The sequence below is a fragment of the Dermochelys coriacea genome, chromosome 1, assembly GCF_009764565.3.
Source record: "Dermochelys coriacea isolate rDerCor1 chromosome 1, rDerCor1.pri.v4, whole genome shotgun sequence".
In the NCBI taxonomy this organism is placed as follows: Eukaryota; Metazoa; Chordata; order Testudines; family Dermochelyidae; genus Dermochelys; species Dermochelys coriacea.
The window spans coordinates 226,544,996-226,564,817 of NC_050068.2; the positions used below are offsets into that span (position 1 = coordinate 226,544,996).

General features: G+C 39.5%; 1 protein-coding gene and 1 long non-coding RNA gene across 3 annotated transcripts in view; one reads left to right on the forward strand and one right to left on the reverse strand.

Moving 5' to 3' along the window:
* The window catches only part of WNT7B (Wnt family member 7B), a 132,278-nt gene extending 112,739 nt beyond the window's left edge, over positions 1-19,539 (forward strand). The window contains exons 3-4 of one of the 2 annotated variants that reach the window (XM_038386965.2): positions 3,038-3,309; positions 16,295-19,539. In XM_038386965.2, coding sequence (XP_038242893.1) covers positions 3,038-3,309; positions 16,295-16,774 — 752 coding nt within the window. In that variant the 3' untranslated portion in view covers positions 16,775-19,539. The remainder of the gene's footprint in view (positions 1-3,037; positions 3,310-16,294) is intronic. The other variant, XM_038386964.2, reaches the window with a different exon arrangement.
* LOC119849762 overlaps positions 1-19,822 on the reverse strand; it is a 153,322-nt gene that overhangs the window by 23,093 nt on the left and 110,407 nt on the right. The gene's annotated exons all lie outside the window — the stretch shown is intronic.

Sequence of the window (19,822 nt, forward strand, 5' to 3'; positions counted from 1 at the left end):
TAGATTTCTTTGGATTTTTTTTTCCAAGAAGGGAAAAAAAATTGGCGAAATCAAAATGAACTAGCAAAACGTTGCGGTACACATAACCCTGCATTTTTTGCTGAAAAAAAGTTTTGATTGAAAAAATTTGCCCAACTCTTCCACTGTGGGGTACGTATTACCTTCTACTGGTTACAGATTGGAATACTGAAATAGAGAGATGAATTGACTTGCCTTGAGCCACAAAGATGAATTTACATTTTAGGATCTCCCATGCCTCTCTCTAATACTTATGTATTCTGAGATTAGACACAGGTGGTGGGAGGATTTTCTCTCTATTTTATGTTGTATCAGAAATCTAGCAATGACTAAAAAGAACCAAATAAACTAAAACAACCCAAAAAACTGAAACCCGCCACAATTAAACATTCAATTTTCTTCTTATGTTAATTACATTGAGCAAATAATTAAAAGGGGCAAAAACAAATGTAGGACCCCATCATGTACACTGCTATGTGCCCTTAAACTTCATTGACGTTACCGGGGTTATAGGTGCTTTCAGGAAGCTGAGTATGAATAACTGAAATGAATGAATAAACAAAAAAAAATGCACCGTGGACGTGCTATTTCAGAACCGCTAGGAGTGGACTGTTGTAAATCCTAATATGAAAATTAAACAGTTTATGAGATTATTTCTATGTTTCCCCCTGAAGATTTGTTTTGCCTTGTATCTGTTAGGCCAGTCAAAAAGTAACAGGCAAAGCTTTGTGTATGGGCATTAAATCATTTCAGTAACGTGCTGTAAATTCCTCTGCAGTAACACTATAGGGGTTAGTCACCAAAGGAGGAGGAAAATGATGATGGCAGAAGTTTTGCTGTTGAACGTGAAGAGAGAGAAATCTGAGGAAGAATGTTATAACCAATAACAGGGCAGTACAAAGTGTTCCATACCAACTCCAAATGAAACCAAGAGAGCGTCTTTTGGTTGACTTAATGGAAGTTGGATCAGGCCCTCTTAGAGAAGTAAACACCTGTGAAAAAATCCAGCCGAACTTCCCAATCAGGCTGTACACCATCCCGCAATCTTCTCTCAACCAGCCCGCATCCCCCAGCATCTCACCCTCCTTGCCATTCCAGCCTGCACAACCCTAGCATCCTTCCCCCATCACACAGGCCTGCATGGTTCTTCTCAGCATCATTCCCTCCCATTTTGGTGTTCCTGCTACACCCCATTCACTGTCTTCATTACATTCAGTCCACACACCCACTGAATATTGGAATGGTGCCAGTCAGAATTCTTTGACGCTATTTTCTGACCAACATATACACAATGTGTAACTTGGTCCAATGGGATGTGCGCATGGGTCAGTTTACCTGGTCTGGTTTTAAGGCCATCTACTTTGCTTTCTTCTACTTAGCTCCCCAAAAAATGTACACAGACTCAAATGGCTCAAGTGTATCCACTTCCTGGAATCTGGTTTATTTCACAAAACAGAACAGCTCAGCTCAACTTAAGTCTTCCAGTCCTCTTCCCCAGGCTTACCTGCTCCTCCAACTAGATTTCACAGCCCTTAAGTCCTCTCACAACCAAAACCTCCTTCCTTGCCTTACCCAAAACCTTTCCCAGACAAGTCTTCTGCTCCTGTTCCCTGCAGGTGTCGCCTACCAGATGTTCTACCTGGCTGGTACAGAGACCCTTTCCTGACCCCAAGTTTCCCTTATCTGTTTGGGCCAGCTCTCTCTTAAAGGAAGCCTCATCACCAGGTTGCTGTCACATGATGCTTGGTCACCTGACATAGCTGCCAGTCAAGGTCTTGAAATGTAGCGCAGGGATGCATGCATGCATGCACTCCAGGCCTGTTACAAGATGCAACTGGGGACCATTTTGTCTAAGTATTGGGATTTTAATGAATTCTAAATCATGGATGTCCTTGCTTTCCTAGATAGGTCTTGCAATTTTCATGTTATTTTAGTTTAACTCTCGTCATCTGTATATTTTTGTTTTTCAGTGTCCACTGAAGTGATGAGGCATCTTTTCATATATTGAGTTTCAAGAGACATAATCAGCTAATTAGGACAAGTAATGATACCATAAACACCATTACTAAATTTTGTGAGGATTAAGACAGTATTTGCACTACAGCACATCAGCTATTTCAAAGTATTATTTTACAAAGCCCCTATTGAAATCAATCTACTATGTATATAGTGCTCCAAAATGCCAGTAGTTCCATACTCTTAACACACTGCACCAAGGTACAACAGAATTTGGATTTAGGGGATTGGTGGTTAAAAGGCTGCAGCTTTATTACGGCAAAATTGACAGTAAATAAAAGTCAGCAACAATAGACATAGAACATCAGACCATCCAGCTTCCAGAAAAACCACCGCTCTAAAATCTACATCTTAGGGGCATCTCAGGTTATAATCTATATTTAACATCACTGACCAGCTCTACCTTCATCCTAATAAGGATGTATGGACAGCCTTCTCCACTTGAGCCCTATCCTCTTGTCATGACACACTCTCCACCTTACTGGGCAAGGTATTTTTAAGCCTTCACAATGTACTACTTTCCCAGCATGCTAGGAATTAGTGGCAACTCTTCTCTTCCTATAAACATCCCCAGCAATGACTGGCCTGAAACACACTTGAAATCTGCACAACCTCCATGACCTCCTCTTAGTGAACAAACCTGGGATAAACAACATTTATGATCCTGGTGAAATACTTTAACAAATTATCTTGCCTCGAATAGTGCAGCCCCCACTGGCCAAACCTACTGCCAAAAGGTACCTCAATCTAACATAGGCAAACAGGACCGTTATATGGCTGGGACCTGTATGGTGCAGGGACAGTATGTGGGCAACTAGTCACTAGACTCCAGTCCAGCAAAACACTTAAACATATACATATCTTTTTAAGAAGGAAGAGTATGGGCTATTGACAATGCTACCCTCCTGCTTCTGAATTAATGTATTGCTGTACATAATGTATGTACTTTGTAGTAAGACACTGCCTTCTTCCAAACCCATCAGCTGTTGGTTTCTCTCCACAGGAAGCAGGGAAGCAGCATTCACCTATGCCATTACCGCTGCTGGGGTTGCACATGCTGTCACTGCTGCCTGCAGCCAGGGCAACCTCAGCAACTGTGGCTGTGACCGAGAGAAACAGGGCTACTACAACCAGGAGGAGGGCTGGAAATGGGGAGGCTGCTCTGCGGATATCAGATACGGCATTGAATTCTCCAGGAAGTTTGTTGATGCCCGAGAAATCAAAAAGAATGCACGGAGGCTGATGAACTTGCACAACAATGAGGCTGGAAGAAAGGTATTCTAGACGGGGAGGGAATGGGATAACATGCTCTCTGGAGGGTGGGGGGGGTCCTTTTAATTTGCAACTGAACTTAAGTGGGGCTGGTTATAGCGAGCAATGCCCCCAGTCTTCACCCTCCTTCAAGATTGTCATTCTGCGCCCATCTCAAAGTTATCTGATCGTGTTTAATGCCTATATTTGTTTTACAGATTCAGAAATGAGTTTATATCAAAGCTCCATTAACTACTCCAAATGGTGCCTCTAACCATTTCTACTTCTTTAGGCCCCCTTCCAAGCTCTCTTGAAATTAGGCATGATCTTGCAGGAATTGTCATTGGTAGTGCTAAACCTTTGCATTTTCTCTCCTTGGAAAAAAGCTAGCAAAAAGGTAAAGGGGATTGTGGTGGGACATAGAAAGATTTCTATGTTGCTGAACTCCAACAGCTCCAGTTGTTACTCATTCCACCCAAAGGCAAAATGCTGCTTCAAGTATGCCTCTAATCAAATACATACTTTCTAGCAAATGCATAACTGTCAATTTCACATTGGGGGAGTGCATATAACCACATGATCGCTAGACAAGTGTTACTTAATCTTTGGAGGAAGACACACACTTAAATGTCTACAATCATGATTTAGCTGCTTGCCAATGAAACAATAAACTTAATGGAATTATGCCAATTTACACCAGTTGAAGATCTAACTCCATAGCTCCAAAAGTTTGCCTTTTAAAAATTAAAATATGCCCTTTTTCATAATACATCACCACACTCAAAAGAGATTTTGTGAAAGTTTTTTTAAAATGTTTTCAGCCTAAGAAATAAGGGTACTGATTTTTCAAGATGTAGCTCCTGTATGAATTAAATTGTATTATGTATTCTACTACAGGGGTTCTTGACCTTTTTCTTTCTGAGGCTCCGCCAACATGCTATAAAAACTCTATGGTTGACCTGTGCCAAAACAACTGTTTTTCTGCATATAAAAGCCAGAGTGAGTGTTAGGGAGTAGCAAGCAGGGCAATTGCCTGGGGCCCCATGAAGCTAAGTTGCTCAGGTTTCAGCTTCAGTTCCAGGTGGCAGGGCTCAGGGCCCCAGCAGGTCTAATGCCGGCCCTGCTTGGAGGACCACGATGTCTGCTCACAGACCCGCAGAGGCCCATGGACCCCTGGTTGAGAACCACTGTTGTACTGTACAGAAAGAGAATTTCAGTCTATTACAGACCAGAAAAAAAAACCAGACCAGACATTGTTCCTTGCAAATTTCCTTCCCTAAACAATAGTGTGTTTTTGCTGTGTACTGTGCATTAGCTGTTGTATTCCACCTCAGAGGTGGCTCATTTTTGATGGAGGCTGAAGCAATTCTTGTACATCCTGTATTTTGAAAGACATAATAGCACTCAATCCATACACAAAACTCTCAGGGGTTGCAATGGGAGCTCTGTACAAAAACTGAGGGCAGATTATGGCTGTAGTTTGTAAAATGCATTGAAATCAAAGGTGTTATATAAATGAAAGAAAAAGAAAGAGAGAATATGGAGGGATGATCCAGAGTGCTGGAACGGAAGCCAGAAATTCCTGAACAGGGGAGCACTGGACATTTTTATGCCAGAGGTGGAATGTGGGAGGCAAATCACCTGGGGTGCATGATGGAAGGCATTCTTAAAAAGGGTAGATCTCTATATGTGAAAGTTGTCCTGACTGGCAAGTGTGGGGAGGAAGGGCAGCCAGGACATGGCTCCTGACCCAGTCGGTGCTGCTAGTCTGGAACTGGTTGTCTCTTCTTTGCTTCAGCACTTAATGTATCTCGGAAGACATTTATTGGGTTGTACACCCAGAATAATAAAGCTAGTCACTGAATTTCTGAAGTAAAATACTTATTTGTATTATAGTATCATCTAGAGTCTCCAACTGATTCATAGATTCATAGATACTAAGGTCAGAAGGGACCATTCTGATCATCTAGTCCGACCTCCTGCACAGCGCAGGCCACAGAATCTCACCCACCCACTCCTACAAAAAACCTCACCTATGTCTGAGCTATTGAAGTCCTCAAATCGTGGTTTAAAGACTTCAAGGAGCAGAGAAGCCTCCCTCAAGTGACCCGTGCCCCATGCTACAGAGGAAGGCGAAAAACCTCCAGGGCCTCTCCAATCTGCCCTGGAGGAAAATTCCTTCCCCACCCCAAATATGGCAATCAGCTAAACCCTGAGCATATGGGCAAGATTCACCAGCCAGATACTACAGAAAATTCTTTCCTGGGTAACTCAGATCCCATCCATCTAATATCCCATCTCAGGGAATTAGTCCTATTTACCCTGAATATTTAAAGATCAATTACTTACCAAAATCACATTATCCCATCATACCATCTCCTCCATAAACTTATCAAGTAGAATCTTAAAACCAGATAGATCTTTTGCCCCCACTGCTTCCCTTGGAAGGCTATTCCAAAACTTAACTCCTCTGATGGTCAGAAATCTTCATCTGATTTCAAGTCTAAACTTCCTGGTGGCCAGTTTATACCCATTTGTTCTTGTGTCCACATTGGTGCTGAGCTGAAATAATTCCTCTCCCTCTCCTGTATTTATCCCTCTGATATATTTATAGAGAGCAATCATATCTCCCCTCAACCTTCTTTTAGTTAGGCTAAACAAGCCAAGCTCCTCAAGTCTCCTTTCATAAGACAAGTTTTCCATTCCTCGGATCATCCTAGTAGCCCTTCTCTGTACCTGCTTCAGTTTGAATTCATCCTTTTTAAACATGGGAGACCAGAACTGCACACAGTATTCTGGGTGAGGTCTCACCAGTGCCTTGTATAATGGTACTAAAACCTCCTTATCCCTACTGGAAACGCCTCTCCTGATGCATCCCAAAACCGCATTAGCTTTTTTCACAGCCATATCACATTGGCGGCTCATAGTCATCCTATGATCAACCAATACTCCAAGGTCCTTCTCCTCTTCCGTTACTTCTAATTGATGCGTCCCCAACTTATAACTAAAATTCTTGTTATTAATCCCTAAATGCATAACCTTACACTTCTCACTATTAAATTTCATCCTATTACTATTACTCCAGTTTACAAGGTCATCCAGATCCTCCTGTATAATATCCCAGTCCTTCTCCGAATTGGCAATACCTCCCAGCTTTGTATCATCTGCAAACTTTATTAGCACACTCCCACTTTTTGTGCCAAGGTCAGTAATAAAAAGATTAAATAAGATTGGTTCCAAAACCGATCCCTGAGGAACTCCATTGGTAACCTCCCTCCAGCCTGACAGTTCGCCTTTCAGTAGGACCCGTTGCAGTCTCCCCTTTAACCAATTCCTTATCCACTTTTTGATGTTCATATTGATCCCCATCTTCTCCAATTTAACTAATAATTCCCCATGTGGCACGGTATCAAATGCCTTACTGAAATCTAGGTAAATTAGATCCACTGCATTTCCTTTATCTAAAAAATCTGTTACTTTTTCAAAAAAGGAGATTAGGTTGGCTTGGCATGATCTACCTTTTGTAAAACCATGTTGTACTTTGTCCCATTTACCATTGACTTCAATGTCCTTAACTACTTTCTCCTTCAAATTTTTTTCCAGGGCCTTGCATACTACAGTTGTCAAACTAACTGGCCTGTAGTTACCCAGATCACCTTTTTTTCCTTTCTTAAAAATAGGAACAATATTAGCAATTCTCCAATCATTTGGGTACTACTCCTGAGTTTACAGATTCATTAAAAATTCTTGCTAATGGGCTTGCAATTTCAGGTGCCAATTCCTTTAATATTCTTGGATGAAGATTATCTGGGCCCCCGATTTAGTCCCATTAAGCTGTTTGAGTTTCGCTTCTACCTCAGATATGGTAATATCTACCTCCATATCCTCATTCCCATTTGTCATGCTACCATTATCCCTAAGATCCTCTTTAGCCTTATTAAAGACTGAGGCAAAGTATTTGTTTAGATATTGGGCCATGCCTAGATTATCTTTAACCTCCACTCCATCCTCAGTGTTTAGCGGCCCCACTTCTTCTTTCTCTGTTTTCTTCTTATTTATATGGCTATAGAACCTTTTACTATTGGTTTTAATTCCCTTTGCAAGGTCCAACTCTACTCGACTTTTAGCCTGTCTCACTTTATCCGTACACGTTCTGACCTCAATAAGGTAGCTTTCCTTGCTGATCCCCCTCCCATCTTCCACTCCCTATATGCTTTCTGCTTCTTAATCACCTGTCTGAGATGCTTGCTCATCCAGCTTGGTCTACAACTCCTGCCTATGAATTTTTTCCCCTTTTTTGGGATACAGGCTTCCGATAGCTTCTGCAGCTTTGATTTAAAGTAATCCCAGGCCTCCTCTACCTTTAGATCCATAAGTTCTTCAGTCCAATCCACTTACCTAACTAATTTCCTTAATTTTTGAAAGTCAGCCCTTTTGAAATCAAAAACTCTAGTTGCAGATTTATTTTTGTTAATCCTTCCGTTCAGTTTGAACTGAATTAGCTCATGATCACTTGAACCAAGATTGTCCCCTACAACCATTTCTTCTATGAGGTCCTCACTACTCACCAAAATTAAATCTAAAATGGCATCCCCTCTAGTCGGTTCAGCAACTACTTGATGAAGGAATCCATCAGCTATTGCATCTAGGAAAATCTGAGCCCTATTATTATTACTAGCACTGGTCCTCCAGTCCATATCTGGGAAGTTAAAGTCTCCCATGATCATGCAGTTTCCATTAGTATTTACTTTATTAAAAACATTAAAAAGGGCTCTATCCATATCCAAATTAGATCCCGGAGGTCTATAGCACACCCCAAGCACTATCGTAGGAGAGGCTTTACTAGTTATCTTCCTCAATGTAATTTTTGCCCAGACGGACTCTGTCTCATCCATTGCATCGCTTCTTATTTTTTTACATTCTACCTCATCGATATACAATGCTACTCCACCACCTTTACCTTTATTTCTGTCTTTCCTAAACAGCACATAGCCTTCAATACCTGTAGTCCAGTCATGACTACTATTCCACCATGTATCTGTTATCCTATAATATCTGGTTTCACTTCTTGCACCAGTAGCTCTAGTTCCTCCATTTTGTTACCTAGGCTCCTCGCATTGGTGTACAAACATCTTAATTTTTGCTGTTTGGCCTCGCTCACATTTTGTACCCTAATAGGCACAGTCATTCTACAGCCAGTATAACCTATTAGACTAGTATCCACACTGCCCTCGCTCCTTATATACATTCTCCTACCCACGGCTGTATCCTTTCTTACTTCGTCTTCTTCCCTCTCAATGCTATAATCTGGCATGGAGATTACCTAGACATCTCCCAACCATCTCCCCCAAATTCCCCCAAATGATATCAGGGTCCCATTATGTTAGGTCCTTTACACACTCATAGTAGACAATCCCTGCTTTGCCAGCTTACAATTTAAATAAACAAGACAGATAAAAGGCATGAGTGGGAAAGAGCTGAAATGATTTGCCCAAAGTTACCTAGCAGGTCATTGCAAGAGCCAGGAATAGAATTCAGGGCTCCTGACTCCCAGTCTACTGCTCTCTTCACTAAACCACACTGCCTGTTCTAATTAAGCAAATAATAATAAATAATAATATAAGGTGAAACTTCATAAACAGGAGGAAAGTAACCAAAGAACTTCCTAGATTACCGCATGAATACTTCTGGAAAGAATTTTCAGGAAAATAAATTTGCACTAGTATTTGTGAGGATTTCATTTTCTGCAAACATTCTCACAAACCCAAAAGGTATCACTTGCATGAATGGTTGTGGACAATGTATAAAAAAGGGTTATGAATATTGTCAAAGTGGTTTTGTTCAAATTAATGTTCTGTATTATAGTATCGTCTAGAGTCTCCAACTGATATCAGGGTCCCCAAATCTGGCCTGTAATCACTTCACACTTGGCCCTTGTTTGGGAATCTGGGTGAACCTGGCCTGAGTTTTGAACTTGTAACAAATTTGAAACCAAACAAATTTTGCCCACTTGCAGATTTCTTTCACATGGCCCCAATTCACAGTAATGTCAGAAATAAAATAGCGTACTTATCACTGGCCTCCTACTTAGTGCAGAAATGTAACACAATCTTAATCCTCTTGGACTTTTGGGAAGCTAGATCCATCTCTACTTGATTGTTCTTGATGACAACATGGAATATAATGAATCCCTCTCAAAGTTTGGAGGAAGCCTGGATATGATCTTCATGGCTCAAGCACTTACCTATTAAGAACCAATATGAGTACAACCATCCCTTGCTCTGAACATAAGTAGAAGACAAGTAATACAAGACATAATTTGTTATGTCACTTATCTTCTCTGCCTTCAGAGTTTGCCAACTATGAGCTCCATTCTCTGTAGCACTGTCAGATAAATGGAATGGCTGTCTGGGTAGTGGTACGGCTACCAACCACAGAATCATTGTGAAGGAAAGGGTGTAAGGAATCCCTTCCCCACCTACAGCCTGATCCAACCCCTCAATGAATTCAATGAAAACACTCTCATTGAGTGCAATAGGCTTTGGATCAGGACATAGGACTCCATCATTTGGATGGCTGCATTCCTGCGGAGGCTGGTTAACATTTTAGGCCCCAGAGGCAGCATTGAGAAGAATGAAGTCTACACATGAGTGGAGTCTTCCAAGAATGCTTCCAATGTCCCTGATGGAGTGACACACCTGCTTTCATATACAGCTAAATGGCTCTGGCTCCCATAATCATAGTAGAGCCTATAATATTTTGCTAATAGGATAGCCCTTGAAAGAAGCAGATATTTGGGCTTTTCAGGATTTTGGTTTTTTAGCTGGACTTTTCTAATTGCTCTGCATTGCACTTCCAAGTATTGTTCAAACTAATAGCAAGTTTGTGAATTTTCTTATACAAGACAAAGTTGACATCAGTGCAGTTTGGAAGATATAGATACCTAGGACTGTTGATGAAATAATAATTTGCTACTGATGAAAGACCTGAGCTCTGCTATAAACACAGTACTGAGGTGTATAAAATACTGAAGTACCTAACTTCAGTGTAATTTTTGAAATGACTGCTATAGATCAGAACGATCTGAACCCCTCCTGCCCCTACCTTCCAAACTGTACCTGGAAGTCTAATGCAAGTGTTACTGTGAAAGGCTGGAAATCATTAAAAGGCTTGGTGCAAATCTGAGAGGTTACACAAGTTGTTTGTGGACAAAACTTTGATATAACAACTAAAAATTAAATGTTGATAAAATCCAGTAAACTTCTGATGTCATTTTATGGGAGATGCAGCTTTCTACTATGTATTTTAGGAAGTAGCTGTATTATGGAATTCAGGAACAGTAACCTCTAGGAACAGGCGTCATTAATCTTAACTTTTTGTTAAAAGGTCAAAACAATGATCAACTCTCATGGTACATCTCAATTAGAAAACAGGAAAGGAAGATCAATTGGTAACAGATCACTGCTTCTACCAGACAGATGAAAATAAATGTTTCCAACAGCTTATCAATCAATTAGGTTCTTACTAGATAGTCACTGTGGTTATGTGGAGAAAATATTGAGCAATTTTTTTTCTTCCAGAAACACACACTAACACTGAATGCCAGAAGCTCCATCCCAAAATTTAATCTTTTGTAATGTCAGTGGGTTTTCTTCTGAATGCCTGGAAGATGACGTCTTATTTTATAGTTTAAAGAAGGAGAGTGGAGGGACAAAAAATGTTCAGTGTCTCTTTAAAACAGATTATTCAATTATTTGGGACATTTTTGTAAAAAAGACAACTATTTCTCACAGCTCCGGGCACCACAGAACTGTGGTGCTGGGAGGGGTTTTGGCTGACGTGATTTGGCTGTGACACAGCTGATGAGTTTATTTGTTGGTTATCATTTAGAATATAGTATCTAAAGAAACAATTTTAACATGAAGTGTTACCTCAGGACAAGAACACCCTATGTTAACTGTAATGTTTATGTCCCAAAATAGAAGGCCCAGTCCTGCAAGGTAATATTCTTGAGATATGCAAAGTACTCTCAATTCCCAGTGTTTTCAGTGAGAGCTGAGAGTGCCAAGCAGTTCCCAGAAAAGCATTCAAGATAAAATTTTCAATAGTGCGTAAGTGACTTAGGAACCTAAATCCATTTTCAAAAATGATTTAAGGCACTTAGGTTCCTAACACACTTCTGAAAGTGGGACTTCAGTTCCTAATTACTTAGGTTCTTTTGAAAATTTTACCCTCAATGACTTATAGAATTGGGTTCATCATTTGAGGATACATTTTTTCCCCTATAGGAGACAAACTATGTCACTAGACATCCATTTTGAATAGATTTGTGAAGGAAAAAAGGCTTCGGTAATTCTTCTTAGTAGCTTATTTCCCCCACTCAGATTCATCTGCAGAAAGATATAAATCCAACTTTCAAAAGGTTCAGAGTTACAACTTCGACTGGTCAGATGGACAGCTAAAGCTTATCCATATTTACATAACATAAGTGTAATTTCTTGAGTGTATTTCTTGAGTCTGAAAACCTTGGCTCAGAATCTCTTGAAGAGGAGATCTTTTGCTTTAATTAGATGGAAATATAGCTTCCTGCCCAGTGTTTTAATCATCTCACGGATGCTCCTTGAGATTGGCAATCTGATGGCATTACTATATCCAGACCTGTTCAGAGATAAAGTTATAAATAGTGCCCATTCCTACCTCATAAGCAAAGGCTTTAATGGCCCCACCCTCTCCAGTCTCAGGGGAAGCGATGATATACTAGTATATGGAATCAGAATCCATCTTTCTCTGGATGAGTACTACCAAAGGCAAGAGTCGATCTCTTTTTAATAGAAAAGCTGTTTGAGTTTTCTATTTCTTTTGATACTGCAGTTAAAATTAATATGGGTTTTGTTACCTTCAACATCTGGTCCAAAAATGTGCATTTCCACCAAGGAAAACACAAACCAGGAAGGCCAAGCCAAAACACACACACACACACACACACACAGAATATTACTATTGTTTTTCATATTTTATCCAGATAGGATTTTTAATAGGTACAGAAACTGTATCTGATATAATGCACTTGGGCCTAGATTTGAAATTTACAAAATGGGTTTGCTGGGGCAGGGGGCATGTTGTATTTTCTTTTGTTTTTTATTCATTCAGAAAATAATTCTTTCTGTAAAGCTTGTCTACTTGACTTGAGGAGGGCAACACTCAAAATTGCATTTCAGTATATTATGATATTTGTGCAAAATCTGTAGAATAAAAACCTTTCCCTTTATATTTCACAATTCATGTCATAAAATAGCAGTACTATTTAGAAAATTTTACTTGGCAAGACCCTATTGGGGCTGGAGTGGGACTGCCCATAGAAAGTGGATCTAAAGAATGTTCTAATATTAGTCTGAGGCAGCAAGTCAAGTAATGGGAATTTGGTTTGAGAAGTAGATCTTGCTGTTAACTATTCAAGGTTAGATATGAGGCCCTGACATATGACAAATGGAATTTTTGAAGGAAAGAGTCACGCAAGCTAATGATTTTTAATCTTTAATCAGGTACCCAACTTGGCAGGGTGTGTTACATCTTAGTAAATAAGTACCTTTAAGGTTCAGGGTCAGAGCTACAATGGGAGTTTTGCTGAGACAAACCAAATCAGAGGGAAAAATAGGAAGAGAAAGGTCAGTTTCTCTTCAGTCACAACAGTGAGTACACTGGGCCAGGGTCTTCCCCCTTTGCTCATGTTTGGCAGTACCTTACTATCCAAGTTGGAAGCCAGTGAGGATACTCAAGCACTAATGTACTACTCACAGCATGTGCAAAGGTGAGAATTGGGCTCTTAATGAATATGAAAACTGAACACAAGCCACCTGGGGGAAGGGAAGAAATATTATTTTGGTTGAGCCTTAGGCTCCCTGGCTTCCAATTTTGTGGGCAAAGTTTTGCACCCAAAAATAACTGTGGGCACACATTACAGCATTGAGCAATTTAACTACCTGATCATTGGGCCTGAACACAGTGTTGAAACCCCAACCATTCAAAAAGCATGAGCCAGCATCCCTTCCCCCAAAAGCATGAGATTAGCTTAAAAATAATGAATACATACATTTTGGGTTCTTCTGGGCTTTCAAGACTTTAGAGTCACATTTTCAAGTTTTCTCCACAATCATAAGGACTAGAAACTATTTTTTAAAGAAATGCTGAGATTCTTGTATAACAACATTATTCCAGAAGCTGGAGCTCAAGTAAAACACCAAATATTGCAAGAACAATGATAAAATGGCAAGAGTTAGCACCACTGTGCATATCAGGCAGCTAGCTGTAAAAATAATTTTGTCTGAGTCCAGCATGTCAAAAAGATCACCTAAAGCTCTGGACTGAGGACGTGGGTCAACAACTCCCCTCTTCAGGCACCATGGAACTTTCTACCATAATGGTAAAACTCATCTGTGAGAGAGAAAGAATTTTCCTGAGTGCAGGTCTGAGACCATGACACAAACTCTCATAGGGACTGAGAATACTGACAAATCTCACCACCTTCTGCTCCAAGTGCTTCTCTAATATAACAGCATGTACATTTAAAAGCAAAACAAACAGATAATTGTCCCCTGGGGAGAGAACAAGAGAGAGAACGAATCATTGTGACAGATGTTAGATGTTTAATGCATAACTGGAAGGCACTCGCCTACTACAGTGACCTAAGGTGAGGGTGGTATAAAATCTATATAGAATAGAATAGAATAGAAGTACCATTTCTGTCCACAGTTTATGTATGATTTTTGCTGCTGGGTTATTGCTGATGACTGTGAATATGTTGATTAATGGTTGAAACTGAGATTCAGGAGTGATCTGTTTTCTGGTTTCATATTTAGGAATTGTCACCAGTGCTTACAGCAGTGATAGGTGCTCCTTTTTAATGGATGTGTGTATATATCTAAATGATAATAGATTATCTGTAAGTACAAAATGTATACAATAAAATTGGAATCAGGATTGAGGGCCTTTGAAAAAAAATCAGGCCCTTTATATTTATATAGCGCTTTTTATTTGGAAAGATCCCAAAACACATCACAAAACATGTACATCCAGCACTGATGAAGTGCTGCTGCCTCTAGGATAGAGGGGGCTGGCATTCAGGTCTGTACAGGGTAGACTGTCTAACAGTCAAGGGGTAAAAAGAGAAGTTTTGGCCAAGATCACCAGCAAAACCCCTCCCCTTGCCCTAAGAATGCAATGTCCACACAAAGCAGACTGAAGCCCAGGGCTGGAAGAACCTTTAGCCTAACGCAGTAAACGGTTTGGAAATCAGCTTTATCTACATCAGAAGAATGAAGGGCTAACTTGACAGTGACTCAATCTGAGCCTGGTTCCTAAGGCTGGCTTCAAGGAGCCTAAGGTATTTTTGAACCAGATACTTAGCCCGCCTGTGCTTGCTACGATATGTTGGCAGAAGAGAAGCAAAGCTAGATATTCTCTTTAATAATGAAACCCCAGAAATTTGGAAAAAGAAAACATTCAATTTAAGTGAAACTCAAACAACTCAGGAGGGTGCCCTCTATTTGCAGGGCTAACCAAAGTTCTACTGCATTTATTTTAAGGCCTTTATTCTTAAGCAGTAAGCACTTTTTGCTTCCCCTCTGCTTCATTATGCTATTGTACTCAGATTTCGGGCCTTTTATCCTCTGCCCATTTCAATCATGGTCTGGGATTTGCTGTGAAACCACTGAAGGAGATGGGCTGCACTAGTGCTTCAGTGGAACTTGGGAGCTCATATTTCTTGACTATCATCCTGCTGCCTACATACAAGGGAGCAAGATTGGTTTATTTTATTATTAGGTCTAGATTTTCATGAAAAGTTGATGATGACTGTGGGACAGATTGTGGCTGGGTTTGCACCAAGGATTTAAGGGGCATATGTGAGTAGAATTGTTGGGAGCATAATGGCCTCAGTGGGCCGCAACTCTGCACCAGGTGTGGGGAGCAGCTCCACATCTGCTCTCTCTATTCCCCCCCCTCTGCCCCCCCCAAAGAGCTGAGTAGTGTAACTCTGCTGGTTCACGGAGGGAAGTATCTTGTGCTACATACATACCAGGCACAGGGTACTCGGACTGCAGAGCAGGGTTAACTTAGGAGGCCAAATGTGTCCGACAGTCACAATCTGCCTTTGGGTTTGCTCCAGGGAGAGCACAAGAACATGCGGCCTTTTGCTTGGGGCTTGTGGGAAAGCTAGAATTGAGCCCTGGATAGGTTTCCAAGCACATGGGGCCACAACCCTGGATTGGAACCTTCAGGCACTAATGCAACATAAGTATTAACTAATAATAAAAATAACATTCCTGTTTATCCTTGTGTTTGACTCTTAGCTTCACAGGACCCTTTGTGGATCTCACTTCGCATGGTGCAAGGACCATATTTATAGGCAGCCATTGCCTGGTCTCAGGCCAGATCAACTGAGCGTGATGTGATAGGGGTTTGGTTGGTCAGTAGGTAGATATCTGATATAGCTTGATGTTTTAAGTATTTAATGAGCAGAGAGGCCATGGCAACGACACACAAATTATTCAATGAATATCAGAGCTGATAAAAATATATTAAAAATCCTATTTTGTTTAACCTTTTTGAAAAAAATGTAATCAACATTTCATAACTCAATTTATCATTACATTTTTTCTTTTATTTTCCATTTTCAAAATAAGATTTCAAAAATGAATTTTTTGGTCAGTATCGCCACATAAGTTCCCTCCTCCCCCACCAAAAAGCCCATATTGATTTCAAAATTTAAAAAATTACTTTCAAAATTTTATTTGAAAGCAGAAAAAGAAACATTGTTCTGATAAAATTTCTTATAATAAATGTCATAAAATCTTTTTAAAAACAAGTTTTTGTGGCAAATAAAAGTTTATTAAAAATGCATAGAAAAATTTTCAACCAGCTTTTACAAATGTTAATTATAAACAGTGTGATTTAGTCAAATTTTAATATAGTTTTTTCTCCAAAAATAATATGTATATATACACACATACAGGTTCTTGAAGAGAGAATGAAATTGGAATGCAAGTGTCATGGTGTTTCAGGTTCCTGTACAACTAAGACCTGCTGGACCACACTTCCTAAATTCAGAGAGATTGGATATATTTTGAAAGAAAAGTATAATGCTGCAGTACAAGTGGAGGTGGTACGGGCCAGTCGGCTACGACAGCCAACCTTCCTGAAAATCAAGCAGATCAGGAGTTATCAGAAACCAATGGAAACGGATCTGGTGTATATCGAAAAGTCGCCCAACTACTGTGAGGAAGATGCTTCCACAGGGAGTGTTGGTACCCAGGGACGACTCTGTAACCGTACATCTCCTAATGCAGACGGGTGTGACATGATGTGCTGTGGAAGGGGTTACAACACACACCAGTACACAAAAGTGTGGCAGTGTAATTGCAAATTCCACTGGTGCTGCTTTGTGAAGTGCAACACGTGCAGTGAGCGGACAGAGGTGTTCACCTGCAAATAGTGGCCTATGATTAAACAAACAGAACAAATCACCACAAGTGAAGAAAGTGGAGAATGACAGACAACTACAGCATCATTTTGCACATCTACTTTTCTTTGGGAAAAGAAATCTCTCCCCACCACTTATACTTCTAAGGATGATGCATTTTGGGCTGGCTGGCCGTTGTGACTGCAATGGAAATAAGGGCAACAGGATTAAGGTGATGTTGACAAACACATGCAACTTTTTCTTTTGTTTGTTTTTTACTGCAATTTGAGTGTTGTAGAGTTTTTCTATTAGATTTTTAAATTATAAACATATCAGAGAAGCTGACTGAATTACAGATCCCAGGAGGGTTAAAGAAAAGACACTTTTTTCATATTTTACAAAAAAACCCTGTACAAATAAGGCTTTTTTTTTTTTTTTTTTTAAAAGACAATGAAACTTTCACTAAAAAAAACCAGCAGTATTGCTGCAAAAATATTAATTCTAAAAAAAGAAGGTATATCAAAAACTAAGACTAATAGAGAGGGAAAAATATTAAAATGGAAAAACTCCACTATCAGTTTGAAAAATAAAGTTTGCAAAATTATGTCAGCTGCCAGTGACACTGGAACTCTATGAATGAACATTAAAAATTATTATTTATGTTTTTAATAGTATCAAAAAAATTTAAGCACTAACGGGTAGCTATGTCTTAATTCTGTACTAAATGTAAACTTATTGGAACTCTGACTTTATGATTTTTGTATTTGGTTCTCCCTAAGTTCTTCAATGCTACTGATCTATTGTCACTCCACTACTAGAGAGTTCAATTACTGTAGGCCTTAAGCAATGATCAGAATTGAGCAATAAGATCATGCAAAACTGTGGTTACAAATGCTTGATACAGTGGTTTCTTGCCCATCCCCAAATAAGAACTAGCATTCAGATTCAGAGGTGAGGCAGAGAGCACCTATTTTCATCTTGGCATGGGTAGTTTTAAGGCACAAAGACATGCTTCAACAGGTATTAAAGGTTTTGCTTTGACGAGAAATGCCATAGCAGGATCTTTCAAGCAATTATACTTTCTTTGTACGAGTTACAACATCCTAATAATTCCCAGCACAAACTTGCCCATTACTAATATTGTGAAAGATCTTATACTCACCCTAAGCTAGGAAATTAATAAAATACAGTAGCTGAACTCCATGTTGCTACAATCTCTGGCTCATGATGGCTTCATTAGCGTACCACACCAAGCTAATAAATTGCAGATGGGTTAGTCTGGGTTACTTTTTAAATGTCATCATTATTCTAAAGCTGGCAACAGTATGTTATCCCCACTCCCCCGTAAATATTTGGAATGTTAAGAAATAAGTTGAATCTTTATACCTCTGTTCAACTCCAACTCATACTCCCTTTTCCCCATAAGGAATATTTTTTTTAAATCTCTATTCAGATTAGTATTGTAAATTATAGCGAATTTAACTACAAGAGCCAGATATGCCCAGCTGCAATAAAACTGCTCCCATAAACACACAGCAAGTGTAATTTGTAGCAAATGCCACTATCTGGCTGGCAGGAAACATGGATTAAATATTATCTAGTTACTGTAATCTGGACATTTAGCTTTGTTTTTCAAAGAGTCATCTACGAATTATTCCTAAACTTTTGGGCCTACATTTTCAAAAGTGACCAGTGTTTTTGAGTACGGACTTGAGACCCTGAAAGGGACGTGACTTTCAATTGTTGAGCACTCATCCTCTGAAAATCAGGCCCCTTTAAATAGTCTCCAATGGAGCACCCAGAAATGGAGGCACCCAAAATCACTTATGAAAATCCCAGCCCATGGTCTAAATCCAGCTCTTGAATAAATGAGCACAACTCCATTGAAGTGGCTGACCCCAGTTATGCCAGAACCACTCCATACTATTTAACATCCCTTTTGATTCATGGGTATTGTTGTTGAACAATAATTATATACTGTACGTTCAGCTCATTCCTGACAAGAAGCAAATAAAGCTCCCATGCACAGTAATGCACAGTCATATGGTACTACATACTGTAAATATATTAGAATAGTATTTGTTAAGTACAATTGAGGAATCCAATTAAGTTATATTATTGTATATCGTTTAAATGTCTAGAGAGTATTTTAAATTATTGTGAACTACACTGAGTAAAAAAAAATTATATATTATAAACACCAGCCACCCCAAAAAGTGGACCAAAATGACACTTTCTCATCCACCCCCTATTTTAAATAGCTACGTCGGCTATTCTTCATGTTGGATGTTTCTACTGTGGATTTGACTTCCAGAATATAATGTGTCAGATCATCCTATAAAAGTTTTGCTCATTTGGGGTGGGGTGTTCAGAAAGGTACTATATAGCACAAAGCAGGGGCTGACCACAGCAATGCATCGACTTTGCTCTATGTACAGAATAAAAAACAATTTAAGTGTGTTTTGGTCAGAAAGCACTATTGCCCATACTGAACTGAAACACACACAAAATGACATCAAACCTATTAAGAAAGGCGTTCACATAAGCAAATAGCTTACGAATAACTTTTCTTGGGAAAAAAAAAAAGTAGTTCAATGTCAAACAGCTGTGACAATAGGAGGTTTGAATGCTCCCAGCGACACAACATGGTTTACAGTAATTTGCAATGACAGAGCTCAGAATACTGTATGTTATTAAAGAATTTTAAGAACAAAGTTTAATTTGTTTACTACATTAATGTTGTATAGCAAACAAAAAACAAAACACATTTCTATTAAAACGTAACTGTCCCCCCTTCTAGCCCCTCTCTTCTTTTGTTTTTGTTAACTGATCAACTCTTTTTAAAAATATGACACTTAAAAACTTGCGCAATAACCATTTGGGCTAAAGCCTCCTTTTGAACAGTATGCTGTATGCCTCCCAAGTGTACAGCAGCTGTATGCGTGTGGGTCAAGATATTAACGGAAGGTCCTTGCATTAATATAGAACAAAGTCCTCTATGTAAACTGTAGATAAGTGAACATGGGAGGATAATGAAGAACATACAAGCAGTCTGTGGACTTTGTAGGTCTTGACAGAACA